Source organism: Dermacentor variabilis, chromosome 2, assembly GCF_050947875.1.
Source record: "Dermacentor variabilis isolate Ectoservices chromosome 2, ASM5094787v1, whole genome shotgun sequence".
Classification (NCBI taxonomy): Eukaryota; Metazoa; Arthropoda; class Arachnida; order Ixodida; family Ixodidae; genus Dermacentor; species Dermacentor variabilis.
In genome coordinates, this window is record NC_134569.1 from 128,538,080 (window position 1) to 128,558,485 (window position 20,406).

Here is a 20,406-nt window from a genome sequence, read left to right on the forward strand (position 1 = left end):
CATCATCCCGTCGTCGTCCGTGAGGCCACCTCCTCCCCTTCGGCATACGGCGAAGAAAAGCAATACGCTTCCAATCACCACCACAGGATGGGAATCGTACCTCTGCAGTAATTAGGGTTGCCACCCGTCCCGGATTTAGCGGGACAGTCCCGAATGTTGAGCAAATGTCCCGTGTCCCGACTTGACCTGGTTAGGACGGCCAAATATACCAAATTATTTTCTTTTCTTTTCTACTGGATAACAATAAGTAGACATTATTTGCTTTTCTATAGTGGCTCACAGCTCCTTTGCTCGTAAAATATTTTGTTTTTGTGTGTGTGTCCTGTTGCGTAAAGGCTGTTTCGCTTTTTGTCGTGGTACTAGTTCTGTCGTAAGCCCTACGTGTTCACATTACCTCCGTTCGTATTAGTAGCCCTGATAAGCAACTACACGGCCCCTTGTTGTAAATCGGGAGACGGCTGGCGGCTCCTAACACTGACAGGGCCGGTCGTTGCCACCCGATCTTTTCCCCTGACTCATTCCTGCCGTGACGACTTCGTCTACTCGAGAATTGGCAACCCTAGCAGTGATGTGCTGGACGCGCTAGCCACTGTGCTATATAGGTAGCGGCGAAACAGTGTGCCTATGACGTCTTTCGGCTCCTCGCTCGCTTCCACACGTCCAGTTAGCTAAAGCATGGCCTTCAAGATCGGCTATCGTTGCCTAGAGAAAGAGAGAGAGAGAGCCGTCGCCGGGGCGTTGATTTGGATTTGGAATTGGTGTGGGGTTTTGTGCGCCACGCAGACTATGAGAGTGGTGGCGTTTGTGCACGTATTTTGGAGGCCGCAACAGGCTATACTCTAGGGCACCAAGACGATGTTGCGTGCATCGCAAATGAGAAGTCGTAATTGAGAATGTAGCGGTGTTAGCCGTCAGAAAGTGCGGCTGTCGCAGCAAATGAGTTCAGGCCCGAAGGAATCGCTGAAGCCAGCAGATCTGGTTTGTTTATTATTTAAGGAATGTTGCCTTGACATCGTCAAAGCTAAAAAAAAAAAAAAGAAAGGCTTGATAGCTCTCCTGTACAAGAACAGTGAAAGATAAAAGAGACGCTAATCTTATATACTTGCGACTAGCAATCGCTTCGTGCTGGCGATTGCTGCATTGACTAAAGCTGCGTTTTTCCCCCCCAATGTCAATCTCCTGTAATCAGGGACGAAAAAACTCCGTGTACCACAAGGAGGCCTATACTAGTCATACTCTCGCGCGTCACTTTATGAGAACAAGCTTCGTGCTTGTTCTTTGGCCGTCGGGGAGGCTGTAACTCATAAAGCCGTGCGCCATGGCAGCGCGTGGTTCCTGGTGTATGGCGAAAATTTCGAGCCGCACACGCCGTTGTGCGTCGTTTCTTGTTCCTTCCTGCCTCCGAAAGAAGCCACAGGTGGGGCAACTATGCATTTCGTTGATAGCGTTTTTTTTTAAATCTCATTTTCGGCTCGTATAAGCTCCTTCAGTGGAAAAATAATATTGTGTATGGCGACCTGTGTGTTTTGTTTTCAGGAGTCTGTGGTCTCGTTCGCGGATTAAACAGCGTCGTCGAAATTATGTAGTGACTCGTTCTCATGGTTCTGGCTAGAAGCATTTATGTTTAATTTTATGAGATGTGATGAAAAAAAAAACTTTTTGCCTCGTGAGGAAATCTCAGCGCTTGTCCATTTCACGCTGTTCTTTGTTCTTTAAGTTTCCGCGCTCTTGCGTGAGAAATGCGCGTCACACTCAACCATGTTTGTTGTTTCCCATTTGCACGAGTATATGGATTTCGTTGGTAGATGTGACAGAGCTCCATTTAAGGCGCCACTGGACCAACGTTTATTTCTTTCGCTGCCGGGTTTTTCTTTTCTTTCCCGTCTCACACGTGGTCGTAGTCACTCTGGCTTTGGTATCATGGATTTCTGCATCTTTCTGAACAGCGCATATTTATTGTTCGAAAAAGAGGTAATCAAATAAGCCTTGCTCATTTGCTCGACCGGGTAATGGTAGCGAAGATGTTAGAAAGCGACCGAGCATTGTCGTCATCACAAGGCTCTCCTTTTTGTTTGTACGATTTTCGATTATTGCTTTCTCATGGTCTTTCATGTTTGCTTGGCGTAAGTTTATGTTATTCTAGCTGAATCTTGCGGAGAAAGCAGAGGACCTGCACGAACGATGCGATACGTAGTAACGGTAAACAGTTGTCTCTGAGGTCCTTATATTCAAGCTCTCCTGTACCTGGCACGTCACCTCGGTACCAGATAGCAGGGCCTCCCTATACCATTGGGCGGCGCTGCCCCATCTTGCGTTTCATAGCGCTTGCATCTTGTTTCTTAGCTAATATTTTGTAGCCAAGTATTCCGAGCGCATTCACGAAGGCGCTGGAGAGCGTAAGCGTGATTCAAGCAACTTTCATTGAAGGCAGTCGCCGCCAAGCGGCCTTGAATACCAATTTAGGCGGCGCTTTCCGACATTCGGTGAAGTCGAACAGGAGTTGCGAGTCGAGGACTGTGGCGTTTGTGAACGCGATGTCTAAAGCATCACTGTGGACACGGGCGGAAGAGACGGCTAGCCTGAGTTTGATGATAAGGCAGCTATATTCTCAGGTATGAAAGGCACGCTGATTCGTGCAGGACAATGCGTAATTGGAGAACAGTGGAAAGAAGGCCCTGTGTTTACAGGCGAGTTAATTGAGCTGCTCCTGCTGCTGATAATGTTGATGTAGTTGATGATGACGATGATGATTTTTTTTATTTCTCATCGCGGCAGGGCGTCGTGTGCACTCTGCACGAGGGAGACGACTTCGGCAAGCTGGCGCTCGTCAACGATGCACCACGGTGAGCAATTTACGCGCGGTTCTCGCCGTTTGTCGAGATTCGTCAAGCGTGATTGACAGAGTCGCTATGTTGCGTCGGTCAGAACTACCACTTCATCTGTTTGGTTCGCGGTTAGTGATTACTAAGTGACGGTATAGCGAGAACAATGATTCATTTTTACGGCTCTCAATAACCAAGCGAATGTATTATTAAATGTGGGTAGGAAAAATTTAAGCCTGCTCCGTAGACCTCACCACCGCGTTTGATAGCCTTGGCGGTGCCACTTGACTGTTACCAGCGCTGTGACTCTTGGTTAACTTTTATGAGCACCGTGACTGTGACTCGCTGTCACCTGTCACTGGAAGCGGTGGAATGTGTTGCGGATCACTGGGGGGGGGGGGGGGGAGGTGATAGCAATCTTTCGTGAAAGTCGTCTCAACGACTTCGTCTAATGAGCTCAGCGCACTTCACGCCTTGTTATGGAAATTCAACGTTATATCGTTTACTGACGCTATAGCTGCAGATAGAACTGTCGATATTTTCGGATATGACAATCTACTTATGCATTTAGCAAGGTCAGGGCTATATATATGACAAACTGAGTGTTTCTGATTCGAGGTTACGCAGTTTTCTTCCGAAAAAAGAAAAGAAGAGCACACTTTGTTGTTTATCCAAGCGTGCGAGAATTTAGCTATTTGCGATGTAGTTTGCAAGTATTTACTCACACTTGTTTAGAGTAGGACTTGCATACCCTGATACCGCCTTTTTTCTCAATTTAAATTTTTTCTGTGTTTGTTTCGGCTGTCTGGAACTCTTGTGCTGCATGCGTATAAACGTTTCACTCGTTAATACTGACAGTGCCGTTTTGTTGCTGGACCACTGCTGCAGTGCTGTCATAGATAAGGGACATTCTTGCCTCACTCATTGTTCTGTCTTTCTTTTTTCTCTTTCCTCCTCCCCCTTCCACCACATATATATATATATATATATTTTTTGCTCGTCTTCCTGCTTCCTTCCCGACGCCTTCGCAGCGCGGCGACCATAACGACTCGCGAGGACAACTGCCACTTTCTGCGAGTCGACAAGGAAGACTTCAACCGCATCCTGAGGGTGAGTGCGCTGGTCCGCCGCAGGGCTGCGCTGCGCGCCGGTTGGTTCTTAGTTGGCTCGTCGGCGCACGGTTCGCGTGCGCCGCGAGGCTGACCGCTTCGCATGGCTGGAGCTTTCGCCATCTAGGCCTTCCGCACTGTCGCCCGCGCCCAGCCAAACAGAGCGCGAGCGCGGACATCCTCACAGAGTAGATTTTTGGCGCTGCGCGGGCAACGACGAACGTGCGCGCGCTTTATGTGGGCCAAGTATAGTCACGGGGAACACGCATCGCGAGAAGGAACTCCGTTCAAGAGTACAAAATACGCTGGAGAGCGTATTTGGGCGGACCCTTCCCGAGTCGTGGGCGGCAGCTTACGGACGCATCCTTCAAAACGAGAAGGAATGTAATTGCGCCATTCTGCCGTTGAAAATCCAACGCGGCGAGATCACGGAGGAGGGTAAGGAAACATGAAAGACAGCTGGACAAGGCGCGACGTGCTTCGAAAACGATAGGCGAAACGTTAAAAGAATGTCGGTGGTGTGAATTATGTCAAACGGAAGTAGGCGATGCTCAGCATGCGTGAAATTAAGACGAAGAAGTAATGTTGAGTTCGGTCGTTTAGAGCGTATAACGGGATAAACGGTGGTCTTTTACAGTGGCATAATGAGTACCAAAACAAACGAAACTCAATAGCGTGCTTTTGAGGAGGGAATGCATTTAGTAGACCAGGAAGTCCGTGGTGCATGACCGGTTGGATTAACCCAGAAAGTGGTTGCATGAAATTCTCTGCGAACGGACTTTATCCTGCTGTGTACGTCAAATACAGCCGTTGATGACGATGCAATAAAGGCGAGGATGTACCCGTCGCTCTCAACAACACTCAAAATTAATCGATGTGGTGGTTTCAGTCCCGTCATGTTGACGGCCTGTCTTCGTCAGCAATTAATAATATTAAGACATACTGATTGCAACAGTCGGAGTATGGCACCACGCGTGACTGGCTTTTTCGAACGTTGTCGAGCAAAAAAGAAAAAAAAAAGAAAAGCTGGAAGGGGTGAAACTGCACCTGCGAGGCGATAAGAGATCCCAAGAAACTGAATTATGGAGGCTTAGTCGTATAGAGCAATTAGGCTTGGAACACTTGGCGGTGTGGAAAAGTCTCGCCGTCGGTTCGATCGACTTATGTTGTCAGGGTTAGTGATGAGATAATATTGCTTTTTTTTCTGCTTTCGCGGAAGACGGGCATCTTCTTAATTAAAAGCCCGATCTCAACAGACCATAACGAAGAAATAAGTATGGACGAAGAAAGGGGTGGCGAGAGAGAATGGCGCAGTGCCGAAATTACCGCGCCGGTAGTTGAACTATTGCAGGCTTGTCGACGCACGATACCACGTTATTCAAACATCTATGCTGCTGTTGGAGTCGTGCTCGTTGTGGCGGAAAAGCCTGGACATAGGTGGCAAGAGAAGGAAAAACGTCGCGGTTCAGCGCGTGCGTAGGTTAGGGGGAGCTGTCCATGCTGGTGCGTTGCATGCGTGCTCTCTTTAACGCGCGCTGAAGTTTTCGGTATAGCCTGGAACCGCCCGCTCCGTACGAACCCTTTCCCTGGGCCGTTCTGCTGGCTGTCCTGGCGCTGAACAGCGTACTGCGCGTTCGCGTAGCGAAGTCGCTCGCCTTCAACTGAAGCGCAGTCATGGAGGCGCGCTGCGTCAAGCGGTTGGCGTATGTGTACTGTGAGGCGATTGCGAGTGGCGGCCAGGGCTTTTGCGACGCTGCCATGCTTCGGCTGGGTCGTGAAGGTGTGAACGCGTTTTCTTTTGTGTTGGTAGCCAGCAGTGTTTTCTCGTTCTACATGTGTGGTAGTTTGACGTGAACAGAAACAGCTTCATAACAAAGATAGCATTTAGCATTCACTTTTGGCTTAGAGCTGTAGTGAATTATGAAGTATAGATGTATGAAGTATGAAGTGCGTTGTATGTAAACTAATGTTGTATGTCTTAGCGTTCTTCGAGTAGCGCAAAGTATGAAGTCTGTTCGTTTCCTGAAGGAGTGGTCTGGGTAAGGTGGCTGGGGGCATGTGTAAAAGAAGGTATTATGTGCCTGGGTCCTCGAGGGAATGACCTAAGGACTGCGTCGGTATTGAGCTGTTCACCGCATTTGCCTTTGGATGCCAGAACTACGCTGCTGTGTCGAGTTTCAAGGCAGTATACGAACTAAGCTATTTCTTTGTCTGCCTTTCAATTCGAACCAAGAATGAATGCTCAGGTTTTACATTAAGCTGAGAAAATGTGAGCAAAGTTGTACTTTGGTACTGCAAAAGTGCGCTGCGAAAGGGCTAGATGCTCGAGACGACTTCTCGTTGACCGTAAAAGTGACTTGTAGATAAGTTGTTGCGTGAAAGCGTTACTTTGTACTCACTTGCCGAACCTTCTCAGGTACCTTGAGCGTACTTCTGCATTTTTGTTTGTCTGTAGGACGTGGAAGCGAACACAGTGAGGTTAAAAGAACACGGCCAAGATGTTCTACTGCTGCAAAAGATACCGGCTGACGCAAGAAACACCAACGGTGCACATTCTCATTACAAGTGAGTACATCTGTCGCGAATTTGGGATCCGTGGATGATGGTGGTTACGGCACTGCGCTGCATTGCACGCGGTCGCGGGATGAAATCGCGACCGCGGCGGCCGCCTTTCAACGCCGATGCGAAATGCAGCAGCGTCCGCGGTACCGTGCTACGGGCTCACGTTAAGGAATCCCACGTGGCGAAAATTAATCCGGAGTGCCCCACTACTGTGCGCCTCGTAATCAGATCGCGCTCACGGCACGTAAACACCAGAATAATATTTTTAATTTCGGATAAATATTATTGTTATTATTATTGTTGATCATGTAAACGTATGGAAACACCACACACATGCACCAAAAGAAAACAAACAAACAAAGAAGCGTGCTAGCAACTGTTTCGTGAAAGGGGGCTACACCCGAGAAAGCTCCACGCGTTAAGTTTTAAACCTGGGCCCGCATTCGCAACAGTAGTGCGGCTCCTGAGAGAAGGCATCGGCCAGTTCTGTGAGCGAAGATTAGATCAGTGAAGCTCACCGCCCATTGACAAGGTTATCTCGGACGGCGTCGCGAATTCGGTCCAGAATTTTCTAGTGCGAAGCGTTGATATACCATAAGCCTTAGTTGCATTGCCAAAGTCTAGCACATGGCTGTGACGTCAGAGTCACGACAGATAGTGCCACGTGCGCGGTCCCGCCGAGATTTAATCAGCAAGGCTTTTTCCTGGGTTTATCGGGAGGAGCTACGTAGGTCAGCGGGCTCACGACATGCTGGAACTATAGCAAGCCTGGCTTGCGAGAACTGGGCGGTAGTTTTTAGATATTTCATCAAATGTACGCAAAACCTGAAAAAAAAAATGTAATTATAACATCGGGAATGCTCCTGCATTCACTCACGTATTGTCAAGACACTGCTGAGCGGTTGCTGTCGGGGCTGTAGATAACTTTCGTCTGATAGGTAAATGACTGGATTTCCTTTACTGTATTTGCAAAAGGCAAATCTGCTTCACAAGAAAGAGTATAGGCACACAACGTTTTTCGGTCTAGTCAGGCTAGCAAATATGTACAGTATAATGATTATCTTGTGCATGTGCTTTCGTTGAACTGCGTTTCTAGTGTCGTACCTCGTAGCACTGAACCAAAAAAAAAAAAAAGACGAAGCGGCCCACGGCCCAAGCAGCAGAAACGGGCCCCCCACATGCTTATATATAATTTCTATCCGACATTATGCCGCGTAGCAACGGAGGCGCAAAAAAAGCAACATCAAAAAATTTTGAATTTGCCATTCTGTTTGTTTTAGTTGGTATGACTCAAATGCGTAATCAGTATACAGGATGGAACCCTTAAATGTGTGTATGTATACAGGCTTTCCCAATTATCATGCGCCAAGATCTCAAAATAAGCATATGCCACGTAGCTGGACAGAACCAAGGTAATGTTGTTTGCCGTCGCTTAGGGATACTCAGATTATATTTTTTTGTACTCCGCTTAACTACATAGTTAGTCTTAATTAATTAACTAACCAACCTCTCAAATATTATAATTATATGAAAAGTGTCGATGTGAAAATTAAGTAGAGCGTCAGAAAAAAACTCCTGCTACAGCTTTCTACTGCTTATTACGTACTATATCAAAGTGCTTTTCCGAGCGTGAAAGAAACCCGCAAAGTTCACAAAGTGCCTCGAGTAGCCAGTCGCGCGGCATTATTGAGTGTATTTGCGGGCTTCCTTCACTCTCGGAAAAACACTTTGATGTAGCGCGTACTGAGCAACAGAAAGCTGTATCAGGAGTTTTTTTCTGACGCTCTACAATTTTCTCATTTACACTTTTCATGGTTATACTAGGAGAATGCCAGCAAACATGAAAGTAGAAAAAATCGTGAAGCAGACACAGACAAAGAGACAGGAAAGTGGCTGGACTTGAATTGATTGCATGAAGTTCAGTCCAGCCACCTTCCTGCCTCTTTGTCTATGTCTGCTTCTCGATTTTTTCTGCTTTCAAGTTTGCTGGCATTGTCCTAGTATGACCATGTACCAACTAGCCCAACAAGCCGCTCTCGTGTACACTGTTCATCTAAATATAATATTTAAGAAGTTGATTAATTAACTAAGACTAATTATGTAATTAGACGGAATGCAAAATATATCTCAGCATCCCAAAGCGACGGCAAAAAAGATTACCTTGGTTTTGTTCAGCTACATTGCATTTGCATATCTTTAAATCTTGGTCCATGATGGCTTGGACACGTTGCCTGTACATACATATATAGCTGTACAGCAGAAAAAACAGCATAGTAACTACTTATTCAAAGTGAACACGTTCTATTTGGTCATGTGGCAACTTTGTATGTCTTTAGAGTCAATATCTTTCTTTGGCTCTTTCGCAAGATCGGTGATTTGCGGTCACTGAGTGGTTGGTAGTCGAACTTTCACCGCTGCCACAAAGGTGTCGATGCAATGCAAACATGCTCTCGCGCAACCGACTGGCGGGGCTGCGTTCTTGGGTCAGGGCCAACTATTGTAGCTCTCTCAGTCGCACGTGCAGCTTAGGGGCACCTGAAGGCTTGCAGGCTTCAGCTCTGTTGGAGCGCTAGCGGAAGACAACCTTCTCGCGCGGCCCTTTCTCTCTGAAGCGGCTGCTGAAGTAGAGGATAGCAGTCGGCTTTCACGCCGGCGCTCTTGCCGCTGGAGACGTGATGCAGACACACATGACATATATGAGACAGACACATATGACATAATGGCTTTATGTAGACACGCGTAGCTGTACTGCCATTACGGAAGTGTTGGTTAAAGGTTATATCCCCTGCAGAATTACGCAAATGAGCGCTACCTAAATATCCTGAATTAAACGCGCCTTAAGGCGAATCTTTCTTTTATTCAAGAGAATAGCTTTCTAGAGGCGTTCAACTGTTCACTTAAATTGACAATCATTGTGGATGCTTTCTGTACAATTTTTTTAATGTTTGCATTTGCTAATTTTGAAAAAAAGTATTTAATCTTCTAGCGTAAACGTCTGACACCGCATTTGCAAAGCTTTTAGTGCGTCATAGTCACCACTGAGTGCAGTGGCTGTGACGTTACAGGGCTGATTGGGAGGTCGCGGATTCGATCTCGGTAGATAATGACCTTCCACTGTTCAAGAGCGCCAATTCTTCTTGACAACATACCGTGAGCGCCAGTAAGACTAGCGACAAATCACGAAAAAATATATTTGGAATTTGGATAGAATTGTTGGATTTACCGCTGTGATAGTCAAGGCTGAGCGGAAGTCGGTTATATGGAAGCTAAATGTCGCGGACGTCGTAGTGTATCCATAGTCTGAGACTCTGCCTCACTGAAATTGTTCTTCTTCTTCGAACAGGTATATGGTTATGGCAGGAACCCCGCAGAAGATGTTGGAACATCTATTAGAAACCCGCATAGACACTAGAACAGAAGAATCCTCAGGTAATTAAAGACTTGACCTCTTGCACTTTTTTTTCTCCTCTGTATCATTCTTGAGGTGCTGATGAAATGGACTTCACGTGACCCTTGATTTACACGATGCCATAATTAATGGATTGTCGGTTGTCTTCATTTCAGATACTTTCTTAGAAGATTTTCTGCTGACTCACGTGATATTTATGCCAAGCCATCAGCTGTGCCCAGAACTTATGAAGCAATATCCTTTTCGTCGATGTGTGAAAGCTATCTATGAACGAATATTTTTACGTTTATACGACATTGGGAAATTAGCTGACGGAAAACTGTGAAACAATATAGGAAGAATTAGCGCTGCACAAGCCTATATATTGCTTTACAACGTCGAATAGGGCCATGCGTGTATTAAATTATAGATTTGTGTTCATGGTTCAGTAGTTAACTCGAGAGCTCGAACAAATTGCCTGCAATGGTCAAGGTTCTCGCCTCACGATGCGCAGATCGTGTGCTATACTTGTCGCCGTCACACTGCGATGACACAAACAACAGCGTCTTCTGCAGAAAGATTTCGTTGTATCTTATGACGGTGGTGTACGTCCGGGCACAACGGATGTACCCGGCACGCAATCGTACCGCATACGCTATCGAGCGGCAGCAGCAGTGTTGTCAATGTTTATTATGCGAGCCCGTAGACCTAAAGAACTTCAGCAACGTTGAGCAATCCTTACGAGCGCAGTTTATTGGGAGTACTGGTCATCATTTTTTTTTATAGTGGACGACGGTCCGCTTTCAGCGTCAGTACTGTGCACAGAGGCTGAAGGAGTAGACACCTTTATGTAATGACGTTTATTCAGCGCATGAAATACTGTAGCAAAGTAACACGCAGGGCGTGCCCAAGTGAGTGTGGCTTGTGGGGCGAAACCCCGAAATGGCAACACGGCACGAAACGCACACCGTGCTTTGTGTTCTAGAAAGCGATAGAAATGAAAGTGCAGTGTGTTTTGTCCTTAACGCCAGATCCCACTTATCGAATCGATCTAGCGAATTCGAGGCAAGAGAAGGAGTTCATCCTCGCAAACAAGAGACGGGTTGTGCAATTCGCCAACAGCTGGGCGCTCACGGTGCGGGAAGCCTTTTTCGAGGATCCAGTCATCCAGGCTTTTGTAGACGTAAGTACTAAAGCAAACTGTTCTTTTCTATATGTATTGCCCTCGTTGCAGACTTTCTGCATAAGTAAATGCCACATTGTTATATACGTAAACGCCTAGATATTGGGGCGACTTTGCATTATTGAAACGAGCACAACGTTGTGTAAAATACCTTTAACCGGGTAGCCCTTTCCGAGGAATTCTGCAACCGCACTGAACCGCCTGATTGTCGTGGTTCAAAAGTACACGTGCACGCTGCCGGTTTATTTCTGGCTCTCCCGTTGTTCTTCGACACTGAGCATGTATAAAATGCAGGGCTAACCTAAACATGGCATTATTGGGTATTGAAATGGTTTTAGAATAATTTGCCTTCACATCGAAAACTTCGGCAAGCCTCTAAGTGCATCAACCGCAACTATGCTGTTTAATAGCGATGAAAAAGCGCACACGCTACCATTGTTTCAGCGTCGGCTGTTAGTACACATTTAATCAAATTTTGTGATTCCAAATAGAGTGAACGTTTCTGATATTCAAGACTCATAGCAGTGCCACTTATAAAAACTTGCGCGATTATCGACAATAAAATTGTTATTGCTCTGCGGTTCACTAATTAGCATTCTGACTGATGATACATGGTCCAATGTTCGGATCTGTGCGGACTTGATGTACCTGAGTAGTAGAGAAATTTCCATTTAGAGTCCCAAGAGTGTCGCCAGTTCTGAAATAGTTGTGCGCCCCCCCCCCCCCCGCCACATCTGCAACGACATATGTTGGGGCTTTCCGAATGCCACGTGCCACAGTGCTGAATCAGAGATTTCTGGGAAACTAAGTGCAACATGGATTTCCGTGCACATTCGTAGGAGACTTCTCGAAACTGGTGCTTCTTTCAGGGATGGCACTTGGTGGGTATAGCATTGGGCAGCCTCAGTTACGCTCTTGCAGTAGACACGCCGATGTAAATCAACAAAAGGGGTAATTAATGAAATATGAAGGAATAAATACGCTAATAGCGATTATCACCAAAACTCTGATGTCTGTTGCAGCTAGTAACCTTGGCGGACAAAATCTGTCACTTAACTGACCAATATCCCCGTTTTAGTTTACTCATGGACTCAGTCATCTGCTGAGAAATCTCGCAAAATATACGAGCGGAACACACAGTCTTTCCTGGAAAGCTCGTTTCTACTTTCTAATGTCTAATTATATACTACCCTCTTAGTGTCTTTTTTTTATTGGCCCAGTTAACTGGTTTATTCAAGAACATTTAGGCAGTGTAGTAATGGTAATAGTGTAGTATGCGAAAGAAAATAAAACGAAAGGGCCATATAACAATCTGTTCGGAAGCTGTCATCATTCCGTCTTGTACTTCTACTGCGAAGCAGGTTGCTCCGGCATACTCGAGCCTGGGCCACTTTTGTTTTGCAGGAGCTCCTAAAGGCGGTGAAAGAGGACAGCACGAAATACGCAGGCTGCCTGCAGGAAGAACTCAGGACAATGACGAGGATCATGGACTTACAGGAAAAGTAAGAAGAGTTGACGTCGCAGTAGAGTAGCCTGGCACTCTCTCTTTCTCTTTTTCTTCTCTGCTTGCTACCCTAACACGCATGGTCTGCGTTGTCACCGAGATGAGCTTCCGAAGAGACGTTGTTCGTATTCAGCTGTGTAGCCTTCGTGGAATGCCTATGCCCATTTACGCGCCGATTATTTCTGCACATTGAATACCTTAATTTTCCCACATTTGTGGCATCTTCAGAATCATGAAAAGCACGCAGATACAGAATGAATTAAGAATATTAAATTATTCTGATTATTTTATGAATTCCCCAGAATGTGAGTTCCGGACGAGAACTCCGTAAAGGAACATCAGATAAAAGAACAAACGCTATTTCACATCTAGCAATCTTGGAAAGCACCTAATCATCCACTTGAGAAATTTTCCTGATGTGCAACGTCTGAGAAAAAAAAAAGGAAGTTTTTGAACAAATTACATAACTAAATACTGACACCTAGAGCAAACGCACAGCAGCCTACCTTACCAACTCTATCTTATTAAAAGACTTTCCCTGCATTATTCTTCAGCAAAGGTCTATTCAGAAGTATCACAAGATGTATGCGACACATTTTACATTATAATGCTTCCGACACATAATACATTTTAATGCTTCCATCAGTGCTATTGTTTTTGATGTGGTATTTTTGCGTGCACAATTGTGGACATAGCGCCTGATAGGACGTAATACCCTAGGAACTACTCATCTCATTCGCTCAGCGATGCTGTTTAACATACAATGAGGCGCTTCGAACCACAGCAACCGCCATGAGTGTTCACCGATTGTCTAATGTCAATAGGTGACGTGAATTGGTTGAAGTGACAGAACTTCTTTAAATACATCTAAGCTCGTTTCAGGTTAGCTTTTCACGTTCTCAGACTGGTAAATTAAGAGCCTCTACTACGCTCGTCGTTTATACAGCTGCTGTTTCGGACTTTGTTTGTATTTAGTGTGAGGCATCCCATTCTGGCTGTGCTTGATAGCGGGTGCGATAAAAGGATTCTCAGGGACTGAAAAACAGACATCCAGATCTTTGCTTGTCTATGCGGATAGGCTGGGAGTTGATGAACGGCGAGCCTGTGTTGACCCTCGCACAAGTAAACCAACGTGATGGATACTCAGCGCGGAAACATCTGTTGGCTCTATCTCTAAGCTGATACAGCGTGGAGGCCTCGCCCGACGAGGAAACCTTTTAGCGTCCAGTTCTCGCTTTTCTAGGGCAGCCTGCCTCTTTCCGTGTCGCTGCTGGAGACACGGAGTCACAGTATAGGACATGACCAGCATTATCTTAGCAACAGGCGAGTTTTCAGTAAACACACTTGGGCGCCGACATGATACCGCGACTGTGTGCCACTTGCATGCCATTGTGTTTGAGGCCACCTTGTTGTCAATTCTGGAGAATTACATTATCTAGAACTCGGTCTATCGTGGCTCCTTTTAAAGAAAAAGGAAATGCCCCGTTGCAGTCACCTAACCGAGGCCATTGTAATTTTTGTTCATGTCCAGCTTAGACATGGTTTCCGAGTTTTCACTAAGGTTTTTTCGTGGTTTTTCTAGTTCGAGTTTAAGAGCGCGTACACAGCACTGGGCGACCTTCCAACTTGCTCGTAAATTCGTTTACGGTATACGTTGATTTAACCTTTCAGTTTCAAGAGCAGTGTTAGGTACGATGAGTGACATAATCGCGTGACCATGCAATCTTTTTCTTCTCTTTACTCACTCTCATCTGCTATACCTGCAAGAACCAAACGCATGCGTCCGCAACACTACCTGGATCACACTTGGCGTTAACAGCGAAGTGCGGAGCCGTACTCTGCTTAGCGTCCGGGCAGCGAGCACGACCGCGCATTGAAGCGAACCTGCGTAGGGGCAGTGACGCCTAGAGGCGTGGCTTCGTGTCGTCTGCTACACTACGCTTCACCTCAACGAGACCTTGGCGGGCCGAAAATCTGTAGCAGACGACGTCAAGCCACGCTTCCAGAAGTCAGTGCGCTTGCGCATGTTTACTTTGATGCGTGGCCACGCGCTCCCGTGCTAACCCTAAGTGCGATCATGGCAGAAACTGAGCTGCCTTTTCTTTTCCTTTTCTTTCGTTGCTGCTTAGCAGCCTCTTCCTGAATGCACTGCGTGCCGTAGGCTTTGAGAAAATTGGCTGGAAAAAGTGCCATAGTGTATTTCTTTTCAGGTACGTGAAAGAACACGAGTGCTCGGCGCCGCAACGTTGGAAGGTGGGTCCCTTCGGCCACATCCGTCACCTGTCGTCGGGAAGCACGACGTCCGAGGACACGGTTGACGTGCACCGGCCCATCAAACCCAACGACGAGAGTGAGTGCCTGTTCACTTCCCGCTCCTGCACTGCACGCTGCGTGAACGGGAGTGCCAGATATTCCTGGCAAACTGCTGGCTCGGTCGCCTTCGAATTTGTCGGTGAATTTCGTTTAATACCAATTAGCTGGGTATTAACTAACGCTTTGGTGCACATTGAATCGAATGTGGGTGGGGTCTGTAGCGACGCCTCTGAAAACGTGTCGGTTCCACTGCAACGTGACAATGGCGCCATCTCTCACGGGTTCGGACAGTATTTTTGTGGTTGCCTTTACAAATGACGCCACAGTTTTGTTGGATTATAACAAATAGAAAACTTCTTAGTGGCGTCGTTGCAGACGATGCCCACTTCGGATTTATTGCAGACGAAACAGGTAAGAAATTCGCAAAAACGTGATGGTCAACCTAACTCACGACAAAATTCTACCTCTGTGCAAAATTTGACCCGAGTCCACGGTTTAGCAGGAAGAATCAGGTATGCTTGACGCTTTTATTTATGCAGTACATGATGACAACTTTGAATTCATACTCGGCTATGCGTGTTGATGTACAAAAAGATTCGGAGCATTCAATCTATTCGTTTGTAGATTGTGTTTCTGTATTTCGCAGTTTCCAGAAAAAACTAATGCAAGATATTCCCGTACACCGCGCAACTCGCCTTTTTCTGTGAGGCCAACCAGCTTCTTCGGTGTCTTCATTTTACTTTATAATTGTGTAAAGGTTTAAAGCAAGCAAGAAATTTGTGTTCATAGGTGAACGACGTTACATTCGTGCTTTTTTGAAATTTTAAAGTTTGCTTACTTGTTGAACAGATACTGGCGTGAAAAATCTTGCACTCATTTTAAAAGAGACTGCTCAGGTCCGTAGGTTCCGCTTATGGAAGATGCGTATTCTAAAGTAGGTTCTGAAAACACTCATGGGAATACTCATGGGAAGTTCTTACGGCAGAACGGTTCGTAACAACAGCCGCCAGCCATTCGCCCGATGTCGGACATATAGTTATCGAAGGCGGCCAGCCAATGGCAGAGGGCACCTATGAACGAAAAGCTTTGTGAATTTGGCCTCAGGCCATTTGGAACTGCAGTTATCAAACCTTTGGGCCGCTGCTTTGGGAACAGTGGAAGCTGTAGACTGGGCTCCTTCGCTTGCGTCGCTAAGCTGAACAGGTAAACTTGGCAGCGTTACGTAAGAGGAGTTACTGGAAGAAAGAAAATATTAGCGAGCAAGATTAGGTTACCAATTAGTCGCAAATTTACTCATTAAATAATGTAGAAGCCGTATGTCTCGTTTTCACTGTGGCGAGAACTGTAGATGAAGCATCTTCTACGTTTATGAGAACGAGAAGAAAACGACGATCATAAATGACGGCGGGGTCATTTACTTTGTTTTCACATAGCAACGTGGCTATCTGCGTCGACGACGCGGTGACACCCGCTCGGCGTGAAAAAAAAAAGGCAAATCAAAGCGCTTTTGCAAAACCTGCCGCAACAATCCCGTGGTCCTCTGAGGCTGAACTACACGTACGCTTGCCGGCGAGCGAAAGCTCGCGCCTACGCGTGTGCGGGCGGTTCGGTAGAGATGGCACGCGTCGAAGCGCGCCGCGGGCGCAGATATATATCCTCCAGAAAAATATCGGGGCTCGGGCTGCCTCACGAAAAATGCGAAGCGAGTGCCTACGACGGCGAAAATAGCGAGCCAAGTGGGCGCGGCTCTTGTAGGTTCCGACCGCCATTCGTCGCGAGGCGCGGCAAACGCAAGACGCGCGGACGTGAGTTTTTCACGCGGTGGCAAGCACGTACGTGCAGTTCGGCCTTTAGTCTTCTTTATTTCCCCTGAGATTTCAATAATGACGTTTGAACGTTCGAAAACTTTAATGCAAAATCTGTCACATAGATGATAAGGACGAGTATGAAAGCCTTAGCGGAGGCTCTGAGTTACATCTGTTATCTTTCTTTCTTCTTTTCCTTTTGGACACCTTTAGAACCTCATGGTTTTATATTTTTCTTTCATTGCATTACAGCTGCTGCTGTGTAGCTCTAGCTCAGCTGCTGAAAAAAACTTAAGGAAGGATGTGCTCGGGCACCAGCGCCATATATGTTTTGCTAAAAAATGAGGATCGAGGTGCGCAATGGAGATATTGAAATTGAGGATCGGCGCTCTTACACAATGATTTCCGAGCTTGGAACTTTAGCACTTTACGAACTTTAAGCCGGTTGATTATTGATCCCAGGAGTGGGGGCCGACGAGCTTAAGTGGCTCGCGGAGGTTAGGTGTTGGCAAAACAAAGCAATGAACCGAGTGACCGGGACCAAGTCTGCGCATGGACTCATTCGCGGAAATGCACGGGTGCTGTCGAACGCTTTAGTGTTATAGTCAGCGAAGTTTGCCGGCGCTTGTCCCCTCCCCCCCCCCCGTCGCTGGCGGAGCGGTCTCAACTCGTCAACCCATAGCCCGTGATAGCGTGTCGCATGTACATGGTTTTTCTTTTTTCCAGCGACCGTTTTTCAGCGGATTACTATTGCTATGGATTTATTGCTTGGCACCAGCCACGCTTGCTTTGTCCAGAATTTCTTGAATGTTGCGCTGTTGTACCGCGATATAGCGAAATCGCTTCAGCGTGATAAGTCTCTAACTCGAAATTAGAGGGTACCTTTATATTGTTTCTGTGTCGGTTGATCCTAGATTATGACCGTTACAAAAGTGGCGAAATGCTGCACACGCCGTATGCTAGTCCTTCACGCCCACTTTGTTCTCTTCGTTCTTGCAGTAATCTTCAGGGTATACTGTGCCGACCACACGTACACCACACTGAAGACTGCGGTGAGCGCCACGGCTGAATTCATCAAGAGGAATGCTGCCGAAAAGTTGAGCCTCAAAGATGACCTGGTGCTTGTCGAAGTGAAATCTTCGGGAGGTGCGTCTCTTGAATCCGATTTTGCAAACAATGTATGATTTCAAATTGCGTATTGAGCTTGAGGGAAAAGCTAGTGCGAGTGACGCTGGTGCGGTTTCTTTTGATGGTGTGATAACATGAAGCAGTGCTGATGACCATGCTAGCTACCAGAATAAATTATACATAACTCTGTTTAAAAGGGACTCTAACGTATAGGAAATAAGTGTTTCTTCCATTTAACATTTTCTATGAGCGAGAAACAAGAACTTATTAAACATTATTTATATTTGAGCTTTCATGCTGAGAGAAAGAAATAAAACAGGAAAGCCTGAAAGGGTAATTAAATGGTTTGCTATCCTACACAGGAAAGAGAGGATCGGGGTTTGAAGAAAGAAGAGGGAAAAAGCAAAAGGAGAGAGTTCACGCGAGCCGTAGCAGACGCAAGGTGTCAATGAGCGTCTTCTTAGTTCGGTTGATTACGAGACTCGTTTAAAGCGAATGTTATGAATAAAATTACGAGGCGAGAAAGCATTTCATTATGCTGTGTTTTGAATTTCGTAGCTTGCTTTTCGCAAGGCATGAACGTGCTTCTGCGAATTTCGCGTAATCATCCTGTTCAGCGGAACAGTGCGAAATTCAACTGAACACTGCAAAGAAACTGCGTTCCTAGCGGATTCCTCGCAATTCGCCGTTAATATTGCAGCGCGCTATGAATAACAATTGTACGGGCCACGAATCTCTGCATCTTCTTGACGCCTTCGATTACCGATTGCTCCTTTGATTGCCGTTGTTTTTGTTAATCTCATTTAAAGAAGTCCTTCATCGAGTGTCTAATGGCATAGCATTAACGTGTCGAACGATTTGTGAGTTCGACCTGACCATTTCTCCTTTGATTGGCGTTTTTGTAGTCGCCCTGTCTGAAGGAACTCCGCACTGTGTATTTAAAGGCAAATAATGAACGTGTTGAATGATTCCCGAATTCAATCTGGCATAAGTAACTGGTCTTTGCCTGACTCGGTGATGATAGCACGGAATGTATTGGGAATTCCTCTCAATATATTCTCAATCCTATCTCACCATTGGATGTCTGTGAGATAATATTTGTGGGAGGGCGTGTTTCTTGTTATTAAAATGAGCGCACACTTGAAGATAGCGTACTTGCGCAGCGCTCTCTGATATAACCGTTCTATCGGTGGCCTATCTTTATATTATTACTTAATTTGCTAAAGTAGTATAAGTCCTAAGGTGTCAGAACGAAAAACGAATAATGTGTTAGAACAATGTGAAATTGTTTGACAGAGGAAGAGCCAAATGTAGAGTTACGCCCTACATTTCTTTCCAGAACGTATCGCATTCAAGGACTCTGAGGTGAGCGTACCCACCGGTCTGAGTATCAATGGAAGGGTCTTCATTTCGCCGGCAGATCACCTGGACGCCCTCGTGAGTTGTGCCACGATTGTTTACTTCCGCGAAATGTTCCGAATCGCGTATGCGATGTAAACAGACAGTGGCCGTACCAAATGGCATAAGCATCACGTGGGTCACTGTGCCCATCGATAAACTTAATCAGCGACGCGCTCATTAAAAAAGGAAGAGACCATTCCCGCAATCGAACCGGCCAAACTCACGTTTGCTTGACCGCGAAGTTATATCTGTGATAGCCGAAACCGCTCGAATAGCACTCTCGCGGGCGTTTCTCGTTGCTGAAAGTTTCTTAGACTTTCGCTAGGCTGTGATTGGGCTTTAAATAAAGCAATTGCTGTAGTTTAGACAAAATTAAAGTGAATTATCTTATCAGGTTTACCGTCCCAGAGCAACACACGCTCTACAAGAGACACCGCTGCGTCCGAGGTCTAATTTCAACCGCTCGGGGTTTGTTAACGTGCACCCAAAGCACGGCACACGAGCGTTCTTTTTTTCTTTTTTTTTTACATTCCGCTTCCGTAGGTACGCGCCCGCCGGGGCAGGTAATCGAACCAATGACCTCTTGCTGACCAGCGGAGCGTTACGTCTAGTGAGCCACGGCGGCTAGTGCTGTGGAAGTTTATGGTTCTAAGCTAGAAGGTAGTGAGCGCGAGCTCAACAAGGGCTTTATCGACGACCATGTCTTACAAACCTTCTTCGTTCGCCGAATAATTCTACAGAAGTTTAGTGTTTTTTGGCAGTCGTGAATGCGTCCTTCTTCGAATGAGATCGCGAGTGGCTGCGAGGGTCTTGCGAGATACCTGCGAATGTCTGCGACAGGTCGCACTTACGACGACGTAAAGTAGCCGCTGCCCAGTTTAGGGTTCACCATTTACAAATGCCAATGTGAGCATTTACGAATTGGAACGTCAAGTTGTGGCCTTACGTGCATTATGTGTCGTGCTTCTTCCAGACGCCTCTGAGCGAACAAGAGGGCCCGGTGGAAGGGACAGGTGCACTTCTGGAGACACTCAGCTCGCACGACATCGCCTACCACATGTCCCTCTACGACTGGCATCTGTTCTCCTGCATACACGAGGTACGCGCCATGCGCTATAAACAGCATCTCACGTGTAACAAATAGGCTTAAAATGATTGCGGTTCGGCTGCCCGCACTATGCCTAACAGGCC

At 46.4% G+C, this 20,406-nt stretch overlaps 1 protein-coding gene across 9 annotated transcripts in view; it reads left to right on the top strand.

Annotated features, from left to right (window-relative positions):
* The window catches only part of Epac (Exchange protein directly activated by cAMP), a 514,493-nt gene that overhangs the window by 482,958 nt on the left and 11,129 nt on the right, over positions 1 to 20,406 (top strand). For 7 of the 9 annotated variants that reach the window (XM_075681972.1, XM_075681974.1, XM_075681975.1 and 4 more), the window contains 11 exons: positions 2,776 to 2,843; positions 3,854 to 3,932; positions 6,387 to 6,496; positions 9,837 to 9,922; positions 10,058 to 10,136; positions 10,920 to 11,064; positions 12,469 to 12,566; positions 14,764 to 14,918; positions 17,686 to 17,832; positions 19,154 to 19,251; positions 20,189 to 20,314. In XM_075681972.1, coding sequence (XP_075538087.1) covers positions 2,776 to 2,843; positions 3,854 to 3,932; positions 6,387 to 6,496; positions 9,837 to 9,922; positions 10,058 to 10,136; positions 10,920 to 11,064; positions 12,469 to 12,566; positions 14,764 to 14,918; positions 17,686 to 17,832; positions 19,154 to 19,251; positions 20,189 to 20,314 — 1,191 coding nt within the window. The remainder of the gene's footprint in view (positions 1 to 2,775; positions 2,844 to 3,853; positions 3,933 to 6,386; positions 6,497 to 9,836; positions 9,923 to 10,057; positions 10,137 to 10,919; positions 11,065 to 12,468; positions 12,567 to 14,763; positions 14,919 to 17,685; positions 17,833 to 19,153; positions 19,252 to 20,188; positions 20,315 to 20,406) is intronic. The other 2 variants (XM_075681973.1, XM_075681976.1) reach the window with 1 other exon arrangement.